Source organism: Thermobia domestica, chromosome 3 (assembly GCF_964235325.1).
Source record: "Thermobia domestica chromosome 3, izTheDome1.hap1.1, whole genome shotgun sequence".
Taxonomy (NCBI): Eukaryota; Metazoa; Arthropoda; class Insecta; order Zygentoma; family Lepismatidae; genus Thermobia; species Thermobia domestica.
This window is the reverse complement of record NC_137456.1, coordinates 157,333,975-157,349,600: the sequence shown is the minus strand read 5'-3', so window position 1 is coordinate 157,349,600 and position 15,626 is coordinate 157,333,975. Positions and strand designations below refer to the sequence as shown.

At 33.8% G+C, this 15,626-nt stretch overlaps 1 protein-coding gene across 1 annotated transcript in view; it reads left to right on the top strand.

Annotated features, from left to right (window-relative positions):
- The window catches only part of LOC145680828 (arylsulfatase B-like), a 44,389-nt gene that overhangs the window by 25,358 nt on the left and 3,405 nt on the right, over positions 1-15,626 (top strand). Inside the window, exons 5-8 of the mRNA XM_081751923.1 lie at positions 566-815; positions 6,844-7,001; positions 9,505-9,640; positions 12,863-13,018. Of these exons, the coding sequence (XP_081608049.1) occupies positions 566-815; positions 6,844-7,001; positions 9,505-9,640; positions 12,863-13,018 (700 nt within the window). The remainder of the gene's footprint in view (positions 1-565; positions 816-6,843; positions 7,002-9,504; positions 9,641-12,862; positions 13,019-15,626) is intronic.

Genomic DNA, 15,626 nt, shown 5'->3' with positions numbered 1-15,626 from the left:
TTTATAGAGGTAGTTGGTGAGTACTTCAATTTATATGCCCGTAGAAAAATTTCCTTTATAAAATTTGGTGCATGAGGACCTTAAGATTCCGAAACATGTATTTTTGGATAGCGCACATATTAGTTCCTATGTGAAGACTTGACCCGACTACGTTAGTCCCATAGATTTGGAGTTATGGACTTTTAAAGTCCATTTTTTCATGTTTTCGGCAGCCTTGTAACTCCGAAAGGAAAACTTCGTGTACCCAGGTTGGATACTTTTTGTCTTGTCTTGGTGTCAGGAATCACCTCCCAAACGTTGTGGGTGTTGTTTTGAAACACCCTGTATATATCACACTCAGAAAAGGGATTAGTTGTGCCCTCATCCAAATAACGCTCCTGGAATCTGTTGGATTAAGATGAGGGAACTGAGATATGTTTTGAATTAGATGACAACCCCAATATAGCAAAAGAATAATCTCCCTGAAATATGTTCTACTTTATCTGTCTATATAATTAAGATTAAGAACAAATAGTACTAATGCTATTCTATTTTTTTCTAATTCTTCTGACTTTCATTCGAATAGCCATATTGGGGACTTGATATGAGGCGTGATATGGAACCAGCGTGGGATTTGCATGGAAAATACTCAACAGATGTGTTTGCAGAGGAGTCAGTGAACATAATCAAGAACCATAATACATCACGGCCTCTGTTTTTGTACCTGGCTCACACGGCAGTTCACTCATCTAATCCTTATACTCCTTTACCAGCTCCTGATGAGACTGTGGAAAAATATGCTTATATCGAGCATTATAAACGAAGAAGGTTTGCTGGTAAGTTGCAATGTGTATTTCCTTAAATACAGTAGTTTCCACTAGCTTTGATGCCAATGAAAGTTGCACTTTAAAGTTGCAACAGTATTAGCACTTTATAAACAAATTAAAACTTCGCTGAAGATTTTACTTGGATGGTGAATTAATATCCTCGTATATTAAGGTAAAGAAAGTTCATACCTCTTTCTGAATAGATTAATCACCTTTTCTGAAAGGTTCCATCAACTTCTTCATGTAAAGGAGGAGGTGTAGTACCACGCTCTGACTACAGGTTTACCCAGGTATTCATATGAGACATGACAGAGGCTAGATAGATAACCATGATCCATCCCCGAATTCCCATTGGAATGAAAGTAGCAGAAGGAAATCTCAGTCCAATGGAGGTTGAACCGGATTCGTTTTATAATTTAACTAGCTGAAATATCCTTTCTTTTCACAGGTTTATGCAAAATATCTTAACTCCGTTTCTACCTTACAATGCTCATTTCAATGAAAGTGTCATGATAGAAACCTATGAGATAATCTATGGTCCTACCTCCCTTAAGATACTAATTTAATCAGAGTAATATGATAATATCTAGCTTGAAGTAAGTATTAATAGTATTCCAAAATTCGTTTTAAACTGTTCAGCTGTTTTCCCATGATGTGATCACTAACAGCATACAACGTCGCTTTTAAGTATCCCTTACAAGTATGCAATCACAACCTTCTCAGTGCCAATCTGATTGCATACCCTCAGCGGCTGTTTTTGGTTCAAAATTATTATTATTATTATTATTATTATTATTATTATTATTATTATTATTATTATTATTATTATTATTATTATTATTATTATTATTATTATTATTGCAAAAATGACTTTCACCTTTCCTAATAGTATCTTACTCCACACTATATGTTCCCACATTTTAAGTCATATGTGTAACAAGTTTGATTTTGATGTTCCAGATGTTCCAGAGTCATGCTTGAACATACATACATAAGTCCATATAGAAGATTCTCTCTTACATTTGCAAAAGCAAATAAGTAAGACTATTCGCTCACGTTGTACAAACTGTTTGTAAAACCTTTTCATTATTAGGTAATTGTGAGCAACAATGAAATTAGCATAGTCAGTGACTTTTTGTTTCAATCAAGTTTTTACATTACAGAACCAATTACAGGTATAAACGATGAAATATATAAAAAAATAAGTGTTTCATCTAATTTAAATAGCCTATTTTATTTTCATATAGTACCAGTCCTCCTGAAACAACCTGTAAGATTAAAACTATTTCCAGTGTAGGAAAGAATCTCGGTTTGCAGATTTAAAAAATCTGGAGGAAATCCACACAGTTTAATATGCTGCGAATTTTTCTACATATAGATCTAATTGACAGACACGTAGCCAGGATTTCGTGAAGGGTCGGTCACATGAAATACTGTGGTCATCACACCAGGGGCTCGATCATTCTAAACTATTTTACTAGAACATTTATTGGTTCATTCAGCCAGGATTTCGTAACGGGGGGATGGGGGGTGACATGAAATTCTGAAGGCCCAGTATCTCGATCAATCTAAAGTACTTTATTATCAACATATATTGGTTTGTTCCTCATAAGTTCCTCATAAGAAAGAGTAACCAAAAGTTTACTGTAGTTTTTTTATTATTTTTAATGCTGATCCTCCTTTTCCTCATTTCATTTTGTTTAGTCCTTCTTTAATCCTCCCCCCGCTTGGCTAGGTGTCTGTAATTGAAAAAAAAAAATCGCTCCCTCACAATTCCTGGGTTGTTATGAAATTCACAAAACAGAATGAAATGTTTGTATTCAATGCATTAAAAATACTCCCAAGTATCACATTTCATGACTAAGCATCCTGTTATTTGTTCCTGTGTCGACCATTTTTGACCAGCTCGCACCAAGTGGGCTTTGTGTGGACACATGTGCATCAATTTTCTCGGATTCTCCTTACTACCACTTTCTGTATTCCACTCTTTCATTTATTATCGTCATCATCATCTTCCCCCTTAGCCTCGGTGCATAATCATGGGACGTTTATTTTATTCCATTTCTACCATATTGAATTCAACTTCTCTTCCTAGCCTTAGGAGGATCTTGCAAATTTCATACAAGTAAATAAGTTCTACGTTTTCCGCATTTTGAAAAATACTTATATTTTTCATTCTATAGTTCGTCTTCGGAGATTTGTTTCCCTTTTCTACTTTATCCGGCACAATGATTTCCTAAAAGCAATGGCATATTTATATCCTCTGAGTATAAGCCTACTTATCATACTTATTGCACTTCTATCTTGTATTTATTACTTTTCCTCCTTTTAAAATTATACTGAACGCTGTTCTTTTCTTCTTCATTATTCCGTTCAATCCCTTATTGGTTCTCCACTTCTTAATTATTTAATTTTCTCCGTTTTTCTCCACACTCACTGTTTGAAAGCAGTTTAGGAGAAGTTAATGATAAAAATTTAAAAAAATTACAGAAACAGACAAAATACAGACAAGGCATGAGATAATAATCATTATAAAAAAAATAACTTGGTTGCATTCACAAATATATGAAACAAATATATAGAGAAAATGGTGCTTGAATTATTCACTTAATTTCTTTAATGGTTAAATGCTGCATAGGTGTCAGTTTCATGATATATACGGTAACATATGGTTAATGTTGTGATGTTTTCCGAAAATACGACATGATCGAGTTACGGTATCCGGACTAGAAATAAAGCTCAGTTCATAACACTGTCATTATCACTGTTGTGCCCTTTTTTCCAAACATTAAATAAAACAAAAACTCTTTAATTATTGTTTGATTATTGAATTTTATTACTTAATTATTGTTTTATTATTTATTACTTAAGGCCTCAGTCTATGAGTAACGATAATTACTAACAGTTAAGAGTCATCACTACGCTACGTTCGCTGATTTGGAAATGGATAGTGATGACGCTGAATATAAACGTGCTTTCCATTTTATTACTATTAAGACAATGCCCATATTAAGTGTATCCTTATTATAAAAGAGAAATGCTTTAGTGCTAGGCTAATCTCTAGTTGCCAAATGTCGCCACACACACAGCTACGTTTGCTGCCTGCCTGCCATCATTTGAAAATGGATTGTGATTATGTTGAACACGAACATGCTTTGAGGTTTATTATTAGGACAAGAGCATATTAAGTATAAAGAAGGTTGTGAGTAACTAAGCAACATGAACACAATAAATCAACTACAGACAGTTCTAACCGTTTATATTTAGGGAAAATGCAGTATTTAACAAGCTTTACCTTCACCCCATCAGACAGTGGCCGTATTTGGATTTGAGCATTAATATTTATGTAATTGCAAGTTAGGTTTTGGATAAACTAAACAAGTTAAATGTAAGCAATAAGAACTAACTAATCACTTTTAACCTATAACGTACAGCTAACCGAAGGCTTGAGAACAACTAATTATAATACTGGTCCGCATGGGTACTGTTGTTTTGAAAATTTCACGTGTATTACATGTTTCTAAGGTCGCTCATTCAGAATCTGGCATTAGATTTATCCTATCACCCTAGAATTACTAGCTATTCATTAATTCCCCTCGTACCTAATAATATCGGTTTCCTCTGTAGTTCATCAAGTGCTCCATAGATAGCAGCAATGCGTCTGTAAGCAATTATGCAGCTGATGTAGGTATGAGGAAAGAAAATTATTTATAAATTTAGTCTATAGCATTGACATTTATTTTTATCTACAAATTAAATTGTATAACATGCATAACAATGTCTCAAACAATCTCTGGTAAAAATCCTTTTGCAGTTCATAGATTGTTTTTATTTTCCGTTTATGTATGAACAAATCAACTTGAGCAACATTAGGATTTTAGTTGGATTTGTTTCTTCTGTGATCCTGTGCTCCTGTGCTGTAGACGAAGAAGTGGCACGTTGTGGTTGTAAATATAGTCTGAATTTGTTTTGTTATATTTGCGGTGAATTTGTTCCTAAGAGGCAACGGCAATGCTATTCGGAATTTGTTTAAAAAGCATATTACTTTTATTTTCATATAAAATTTGGTAATCAATCAAAACCATAGGCTCCACTAAGTTATGCCGTTCTATTGTTGAATCTCTGAGAAATTGGAACAAGGAAAAACAGGTGTCTATGCCGTTTGGAATTCCTATGGTTTATAGGGACAGAAGAATCATATGACGATTGTTACTTCTGCTGTTGTGAAATTGTTGGCCTCAATGCTAGAAATAAGAAGAAACTAGTTTACTCAAATATTTAATCACCTATAGAGCCTGTGGGTCATGGTCCAGACATTCCTATCCCAAAACCTTTATCATTGCTACAATATGTTAGTGATTCTAGTTCGTCAAGCCAGAAAAGTGATATAGAAGATGACACCGCCTAGTGGTTCATCTCAGCCCATACTTTTTCACAAAATGATCTTAATGATTTGATTCCGGACTTAAATTTGTCGAAGGAGTCAGCAGAAGTTCTTAGTTATAGACTTCATAAAAGGAACCTTTCAGCATCTGGAACGACATTTGCCATATACAGACAGAGAAAGACAATTTTGACCCTACTTTGTACAAGAATCTCTTGTGTATTGTTGTTATGTACTGGATTTGCTTAATAAGTTAAGTTTTCCTCTACTTTCCACTAGCTGGAGACTATTCGTTGATTCTAACAAAACAAGTTTAAAATGCGTCCTTTCACACAATGAAAATAAGTATCCATCTGCACCTATTGCCCATTCGACTTCAATGAAAGAAACGATGAAATTAATTCCAAAGAAAATTAAATATCAAGAACATGGGTGGGAAGTGTGTGGTGATTTCAAGATTTTGGGTATTTTAGTAGGACAGCAATCTGGATATACGAAGATGTCATGTTGCATTTGCGAGTGGGATAGTAGGGCAAGAAGTGAGCATTGGGTAAGAAGGGAATGGCCATTATGAGTATTTTGGAATCCAGGATCTAAACATATTGCACATGAACGTTTAGTTCGTTAGGACAAAATATTACTTCCACATCTTGACATTAAATTGGAACTCATTAGACAATTTGTGAAAGCACTTGACAAATAGGGGACAATGTTTCAAGTTTATAGATAATACATTTCCATCCTTGTCCTATGGAAAAGTGAAAGAAGGCATATTTATTGGCCCCGATATAAGAAAACTTATGGAAAACAGATATTTTAAGCAACAATAAATCCAGCTGAGAGAGATGGCTGGGTGGCATTCAAAAGTGTAACAGAATTTTCTCGATAACTACAAAAGTCCAGATTATAAAAACATTGTAGAAACTATGTTGTTGAAATTTCAAGAACTTGGGTGGGACATGAGTATTAAGATACATTTCTTGCATTGACATCTGGATTACATTCCAGAAAATCTTGATCAAGTGAGCGAGAAGCAAGATGAGAGATTTTTAGTAGGATATGAGAGATATGGAGCATAGATACCAGGGTAGATGGAGTGTTAGCATGATGGCGGACTATTGCTGGGGCATAAACAGACAAACGGCGGAAGCATAAGAACCTCAAAAAAGCTTAAAGAAAAAAGCGTTTGAAAAACAACTGAAAAGTATGTGTTTGTCTTACATATCCATCAGATGTAGGATTGTATATATATATATATATATATATATATATATATATATATATATATATATATATATATATGTAGATAGATAGATAGATAGATATAGGTATAGATATAAGAATGGAAATATTTTTGTAGGCGAATATATTTATATTCATTCAAATATACATTTCAGTACAAACATCTGTATAGTTCCTTCGTATTTCTGTTCCCATATAAAATACATACATGCAAATTTTGTGGTATTGGGTTGGATTTTCAAAGTCAAGTTGTGTAAAAACCTAGGATGATGAGAAAAACACTTCATTTTGGGAATCAGAGAATCAAGAACTATTAAATTCACCCATCGAAACGAAAACAACTTTCAAATTGTTTTCATTTGTAGCTTTGTGTAATAAAGTTGTTTGATATTATCTCTTCCCTGTTTTTAGCCATATTGGATCATCTTGATCAATCAGTAGGTGTAGTTGTTGAAGCACTGCAAAATGCTAACATGTTGGAGAATTCTATTATTATTTTCACTACTGACAATGGAGGCCCAGCGGAGAACTTTGATATTAATTTTGCTTCTAACTATCCACTTCGAGGAGTAAGTACATAGAAAATACATAATTTAATTACTTTTAATTACATTTTATAATTTTAGAACTAATTATTCGTATGTAAGAATGTACAGTAGATTTCCGAGTTTGGCCTAATGTGATGGAAAGGACAGGATGGATAACAAAAAATCTACATAGACCGGAGTTCTATAATTATTCACTTCTCGTCTTATTAATATAATGAAAAACAAAATTGTTACACTAAAACACGCTTTTATTTTAATTTTCTGATCTCAGTCCAGACCAGTAGGACTTACATTATAGATGTTTGTTATGTACTACATTGTTTATTTCACATATTTATGTATTTAGAAAAGAAGGGAGTCAATAAAAAGTATTATACACATTCTTACATAAATTTAATAGTATCTATCTTAACTGCTGTAAACATAACATGATGCGCCCTGTACAGAATGAATACATCAAATTTCAAAGATTAACGTAAAAGGTAGGCCTAATTATTTTGTTAAAAAAAATTAAAGTAGTGTTTATTGATTAATTATTACATAAATGTGAAAAGGTGGGCTTAAGATAAATGATAAAAGAATTGTTTTTAGTTTCTGAAAAAGATCCTTGATAAATGATTACCTCTTCTGGACAAACCACGCTTTTATGAAGAAGTTAAAAGTGGAATAGATCGTTCAAACATATTCCTCACTTTATTACTGATTTCTTTGTAATTAGACCGGATAGTACAGAGGCCAGATAGTCAAAGATCTAAGTGATTTCTTAATGTCAACTTTTCTTCATTAAATTATTCAATGATAAAAATGGCTGCCTAACATTTTCACTTCCAGAGGACGCTTTCTGAAATTTCATTTGTCGTGCCCGAGAAAATTTTCTCCTCGTGACGTGCCATGCTGTTCTCACATGTCCTTGTAATACTCCGATTTACTTCTTTAACAGCGTTGAGTATCAACACTACCTTTGCATTTTATCTCCCTGATCTACATGGAAAATTGTTATCTTCATTTATTTTCGATAAAACTGGAATTTTAATAATTTGATTTAACTGATTTCTTCTAGAAATCTAATTAAATGCACCATGATTTGCGAAAATTAAATTTGCCATGGGCTACGGTAAAGGCCGCGGCAACTCATTGGTTGATGCTCTCCACAGGCATGTTGGATCTCTGGTTCGATTCGAGCATTCGACCTCTAGCCAAATGGGCTTTGTGGTGGTCAAACGACATGTGTGTATGTTTTCTTGAGGTTTCCCTGTTTTCTCCTACTTTCGGCATTCTACCATAATGGGTCATCTCATTATCACGTCTCCCGTAGCCTCAGTGCCTCCGTTATATATATATATATATATAGGGTTGGATCCAGGAATTTTTGAGGGGGTGCAGCAATAAACCAAAATAATCAATCACACTGAAATTCTTCAAAGTGACATGCGAGGATATTGTTTATCCCTGACAACGTTGATCATAGAAGGGGGGTGGTAGTGTTTTAAAGAAGGTCGCAAGTGATATGCAGGAAAAGTGTTCTCTCCTCCTGGCTTCTGTTTTCTTCCCCTATTTGATAAATGTTATGTTCCTTTACTTGGTGAATTCTTTTCCTTCAACGGCAAGGAAATTGACAAACTATTGCCTTTTGCAAAGCTCTGCTTTCTCTTAAGCGCCAAACGGAAAATTAATGGCAGAAAGTTTCTTAAAGTGTTGCTATTTTTACTTCTAGCTTCTCATTTTAGGTAGTGTATATTTACAACCAAGGGGGTGCATGTACACCGGTACACCCCTCCTAAATCCGTCTCTCTCTCTTTTAATTTCAGTAACATTCAATTTAAGAACCAAGACAAGTTTAATTAGAGTTGAGAAGAAATCAGTAAAATCTCTGCTTCGTCACATAAATCAATGGCCAAGAAACAGGGATAGCACAGGAACTCAATACCGTTCAAGTTTCACTCGTTGGATTAAGTGTTTCCATTATTTTGATAACCATCCGTACAACATGAACATAGTACATGGTGTCCGTAATAAATGTGCAGAGTTTGAAGGACACTTTCTTCCCATCCATTATTGGTAATTGAGATATTATTATAAATATATATATATAGGGTCTATCTGTAGTTGAATTTACATAATAATCTATAGTTGGTTATGAATTGGATATTGGTAGTGGTAGTCGCTGAAATAGTGTTTCTTTAATTCATCCAACACACACATTTTGCTCTCACTAGCCATTATAGGCCATACTTTGTACACCACAGAAGTTCTCGTATGTATTCAACAAGTCTAATATTCCTGGCAATGTTGGTGCTTATTGATTTGATAATACAGAGTAATTAGAGCTATACATATTTCAAGAATGGGAATAAGTAAAACATATTTAGTTCTTTATCAATTAATATATTTACACTAGTTGTTGGTATTTATTGAAGATTATTATCTATTGAAACATTTATTATATTACGTCTTACGAATTGAATGAATTGTATAAATATCTGTAAATGCATGAGATAAATCAAAATGTGTTGCGTTATATTAGGTGAAAAATACCCTTTGGGAAGGTGGTGTCAGAGGAGCTGGATTGTTATGGAGCCCTCTGTTGAAGAAAAGCGGAAGAATATCTACCCAAATGATGCATATTATGGACTGGATGCCAACATTATATTCAGCAATCGGTAGGTTTACTCTTTATTAACTCCATTTAATCAAAAGATTTCAGAGTAATTGAACTTCTCAAACTTCTTCAGAGCACTTCTAGAATAAACTGTTCTTGCACTTTCCAGAAAGTCCTCGTAATATGCTCTAATTCCTTCTCTGCACAAGCCAACAGCACTGTTGGGCAGAAAACAAAACGAATATCTTGAGAATAGACAATTAATTAAAATCCCAATAGAGCTTTATTTGCTTAACTTATTCACTAACCCACTAAAAGCCTGAAGAACACAAAATTCATTAACTATGCTGGTGGGTCTAATTACAAGGTTGCTCGGTAGATGACGTTAGCTCTTATATCTTTCTTACGTTCAATGCTTTTTCTTTTTATAATAAGTAAGAGTGCATATTCACTAACAGAACCCCGAAGAAAGGGCGCAACCCTTTAACCGGGTAGAGGACAAAAAAAAAAAAAAAAAAAAAAACTAACAGAACCTCGTGTTGTGACGACCTGTGCAATTAATTAAAGCTCATTCTATTATTTGATCTTTTGAAAATGTTTTCTCCTCTTATCATTATTATTATTATTATTATTTTCACATACTTAACCTCTATGCATATATCAGTGGTGCCCACCCCCCTCATGTTCATAACGCACCCCCTCTCAATTGTCTATCCGTAGGTGTTCTTCCATGAAAAAAAAATATTTTCGATTAATTTTTACACCCTCTGAAACATATTAATATAGATTTTTAACCCCGCCCAAATATTTCAGTGACGCAGTTTGCGTCATAGCTCCCCCTTGTGGGCACCCCTGCATATATTATTTTTTGTATTATTGTTTTTGTTACATTTCTGTATGTTACTTTTTTGTTGTTTCCATTTAATTTCTATTATATATATATATATATATATATATATATATATATATATATATATATATATATATATATATATATTAACTTACTTTTAAAATAATGAATGTATTTTTAAAAATCCCTTAGACCAACCACAATTTTATAGTCTCTACAATGCTACTGAAACACTTTTTCGAAGAAAGAACACAGCTCTTTAGACAAGGAAACGGTATGGGAAGCCCGGAATCCCTCAGCCATAAGAGTCGGCGTCCCTGATAAGTATTTATTATCTCAAAACAAGAGAGAATTTCCTTTGCTTCCACTTTGCAAAATTGTAAAATGTTTATCAATTTAGCTTTTCGCACCTCAACAATTATATTTTTATTTCTCATAAATAATGTTTCTGCTCTAGAAAGTGTACTTAATAATAGTTGGTTTATACTGTTCAAACAAAACTTTTATACAAACCGGCCACGTATGGTAGCCTGAAAAGTTGTATCTGGCCCGCAACAGGATTCCTAATCTTACAAATGAAAAGAAGAATAGAATTGCTAAAGAGTTGTATTAGAAAGAGACTGACAGAGGACCATTTAACTTAATTTCTAAGAATCAGTGAATCCCCGTTAGAACCAGATAATGAAAATCTTCAATCATTAATAGGAATTAGTAATAGAACAATTTTGTACGACAACCATTGTTATTTATTATATTGGACCACTTAAAATTTTATTCTTTATTTGACGTTTTCCTAAACAAATTTGCCCATCACTGGTCTAGAATGAAAGATCTAATGAATTACTCTACTTAACAGCTACATATTTTAATACACTGAGGAAAAAATCGTATGTGGCGTATATAGAAATGTATGTTATATGTGTAATTTCTGTAGTTTTTGGTCTTAACGTACAGCAAATGTATAACTGAAAAAGTATATTTTATACGTGCTTTCTGTATAAGTGTTCCGAATAAGCATACTTTCTGTATGAACGAAAACACTGCATATAGGCGATCAGAATCTCACATACACATGGGCGTATGTAACGTACGCATACGTGTGCAATATACAGACCGCAGATTATTATACGTAATTATCTAATATTCCCGAAATCCTTCACTTTTCTGCAAATTTGAAAATACTGTTTTTTTTTTCTTTCTGTTCGAGGCTCAGTGTGTGGCACATAAGCATCAACAAATGATATGGCTGTAGGCCACCAATCTAGTTTTGCTTCCTAATGTTTCAAATGTAATTGCAATATGCAATTACCTTATATCATTTTAGTACTATCATTGTAACATGTTACAGTGTGAAGAGTATCTACTAATTAAAGAATCGTAATTTCAATTAATTTATTAACTTTAATTTTACTTAAGAAAGACATTTTATGCATTCTAGTATCTATATCCTCCTTTTGAACTAACCCACAATAATACATCAATTTGCCATTCAATAATTACATTGAAATGACCAATAATTACTTCCAATAATTTAAAAAAACTACTCCTAATAGCAAAAGCTAAAATAAAATAAAAATTATATTTTATTTCAAACGCTTCTTTGTTCTAGGCTGAAGTTTCTTATTATTTTCCCGCAAATATTTAAACTTAAAATGTAAATATTGCGTGGTGAAGGTATCGGGTTTCGAAGACAAGAATAAATGTTTCACATGAAAGTTCTAGGAAATTAAATTTCATTACATACACATAATTGATAATATTTCTTTAACTTGATGCTCACTGCTCATGATATATATATATATATATATATATATATATGTGTGTGTGTGTGTGTGTGTCTAAAGAAAGAGTTACTTGCGACATTTTAAAAAAATATGTGATAAAAAGAGCAAAGGCCGGAACTTTGATATGTTGTAATATTAAAATTTTAAAATACAATACTGATCTCGGAATTGGCACTACTAGATCTTTTTTGCAAGACAATACCAACTATAGCATTAATAAAGGAGTAATTACAAGTTAGAACGCCTCATTTCCTTACAAAATAACTCCCTTAAATAATATCAATGCTTTACAGAAAAGAAATCAGCTATTAAGTGAAGAATGAATGGTAGTGCGAACAATACTTACGACTATAAGTTAATTATTCGATCTTTAAGATATTCATTCAATTACTTGTAGAGAATATTTTACAATCGTAAAATGAAAGGTTCATTAACATTTTGAAATGCAATATTAAACGCTTTAAGTTCAATAATTGGTAGGAAATAAAGCTTAGATAACACGAGAAAAATAACAATAAAATCAATTGGTTAAACTTATGTTTAAATAAAATCTTATCAATTGATAAAAGTATATGGTTTTCAAGAGGAAATGAATAACTAACTGTACAGTGAAGTAGTCAATTATAATAGTCTATTTCTTCTTTTTCAGGAGGTAACGTAGAAGATTTGGGTTCCATAGATGGCATAGACTTGTGGGAATCCTTATCCATGGATCTTCCGTCAAATAGAACGGAAATATTGCATAATATAGACGATATCATAGGAGATGCTGCACTCACTGTGGGAGAATGGAAGTTGGTCAAAGGTATAATGCCTAGAAGAAAAATCCGCTTGAAAACTAGTTACTAATAATAATAAGTAATACATATTTTAAAAAAGAGCTGCGGTGGCTGAGTGGTAGAGCGTTCACCGCTAATGCATGAGGTTCCGGGTTCAAGCCCTGCTCCCACCAAGTGAACTTTGTGGTGGACAAACACCGCGTGCGTCGGTTTCCTCGGAGTTCTCCCGTTTGTTCCCACTTTCTTCATTCCACCATTTCATTCATTTCTCATCATCACCCTCTCCTTTAACCTATCCGGCATAACCGTGGAACGTAAAACTAAAAGATTTCATCTTTCAAAAACTGAAAAATACCTTGAAAACTCGAATAAAACGACCCATCGTATACTGTTTATACATATCCCACCAAAAAAAACATGATGAGGCAAATTCTCGTACATTTATTAGTTCGTTCGGTCAGGAAAAGAATAGAGATTTGAAATAATGTCAAGTTTTATTAAAATCTGAAAATCGGAATACGAAATTTGCAAGTTTAGTGCTATGTACCCACGTAGTATAATCTCATATTTGGTGCGAGCGGTTCCGGATGTGATTCCCGGTTATGACACTTGGTCTAAAAGGTGTAGCCGATTTTTCAAGCCAGCCACCCTGAGTGAGTTTTTTCCGAGATTTTTTTTTCACACCAGACATATGCTTCTATAGTAACTATCATACAGGTCCCAAACCGATTTCTTCCTTCTCTATTCCATTATTTCTTTCCCATTCCCCGGATAGTATATTTGCCGAGGAACGTTATCCTTCATAAAAACGGGATGCAATGCTAACGGTGTGTGGAATATCAGTTAGTCTAATTTTTTTTTTTTCACACTAGCTTGGAAAAACATTTTAAATGTGCCCAGAACTATAATTTCTTTGATTTATTTTTTGAAAACGCGAAACAAATCGTTGTGCAGGGAATATAAAAGCGTATAACGTAAAACGTGCCAGAAAAAGTAAAACTTGCGGAAAAATCTGTAAGATCTGTTAACCCTATACTACGGTCGACTTATTCCTCATTGGCAGGTAATGAAAAATAAAGCAGGAGATTTTCATGTTTGATCAAAAGAGAATCGTAGTACGATGAAACAGCACACTATTGTACGTTTAAATTAGTCCCCGTATTAAACACAATGTTGTCTTGACGATGCCAACTTGAGAACGGTGGAATGCACACATGTCAAAGATTACAAGTACTCCCTAACTCATAGACAGAGACTACAAACGTCCTATGATCATAATTATATCGGATATTACAGTCATATTGCGAACAGCCGCGTAAGAACTATTCTGGAGTGATGCATAGCGATCAGTGTCCGAGGTACAGCTCGACGCCATCTGCATTGGAGAATGATTTTTCAGGGCAATGATTCCTGAGTCCCCATTTGACTACATCAAGTAGACCTCTCCGTCTGTTTTAGTTCCGAGATTATAGTTCATGGGGTTCAAATTGATGACACCCTCTTCTCCGATGAATCTCGCTCTTGGCTGCTGCAACGAAATGGTCGTATCCGTTTCTGATACTATGCGCCGACAAAGTGGACGAAGCATCCAATCAGAATTGCCACGCCGATCTACCACCGGGGATTATGGTTGGATTCAGTTCCATTTCCATCTTCTACACACTAAAGCAGTAGTTCCCAACCTGGAAGGTACGCTCCTCTGGTAAACACAACCTGGGAGGTGTATGTAAAGAGCAGGTAAGGGGCTTAAGCTACTGACAGAAATGAAGCATCCTCCCAAGTAACGCCGTATGACAGTTTGAAATTTAGTGCGTTACCAGTGGAGTCATTCTTTACAGAACATGACTTATATACGGAAAGTCTGTTTCCTCTTTCCCAAGACATGGTACTGGTATACTGGTAAACTGCGGGAAGCAGTACTATATATGCAAGAATACTACAGTTTTCGTCTTTTTTCTTGATTTCACTGATATGAGCCGTACAGCGTTATTCGGGGGAATACTTCAAATAATGAACTGTGAAATTATAATAAAGCACCACTTGTAATGAAAATTTGTAATTTAGCTTAATTTAGCTAAACTTCTTAGACGCCGAATGTTTGACATATGTCTTTACTATTTTTGCTCAAGATTTCTACGATATTGAAAAGTAAATAAATATAAACATAAACAGGTGATAATATGGCTACTATTATTATTTGTATTTTTGTCTACTATTCATCTGAACAGGCGATATACTAATCCATCTAAGTATATTACTGTTTCTCTGTGTTATTGCCTTTTGTTTATTTATTCTGGGGTTTATACGAAATTTCTTAAAATGGTGCATGCTTCCAGTATTGCGTTCTTCTGCATCTTCTTTATATCTGTTTCTTCAATTCCGATGGTTTTAATTTTCTACTTTAACCTCTTGTGAGCCACCCCAGCATCTGACACTACTATTGGTATTATTTACACACTTTTGGTTTTCCATTGTTCTCTGATGTTTTGGGTTAGTTGTTGGTATTTTGTTATAATTTTTTCCTTATGTGCTTTTTTTTAATATTTATAATATGGTACTTCCTCTGGTATCATTTTCTATTTCATTCTTATTTGTTCATTAAGAGCTTTAAGACATTGCGCGAGATCACTCTCC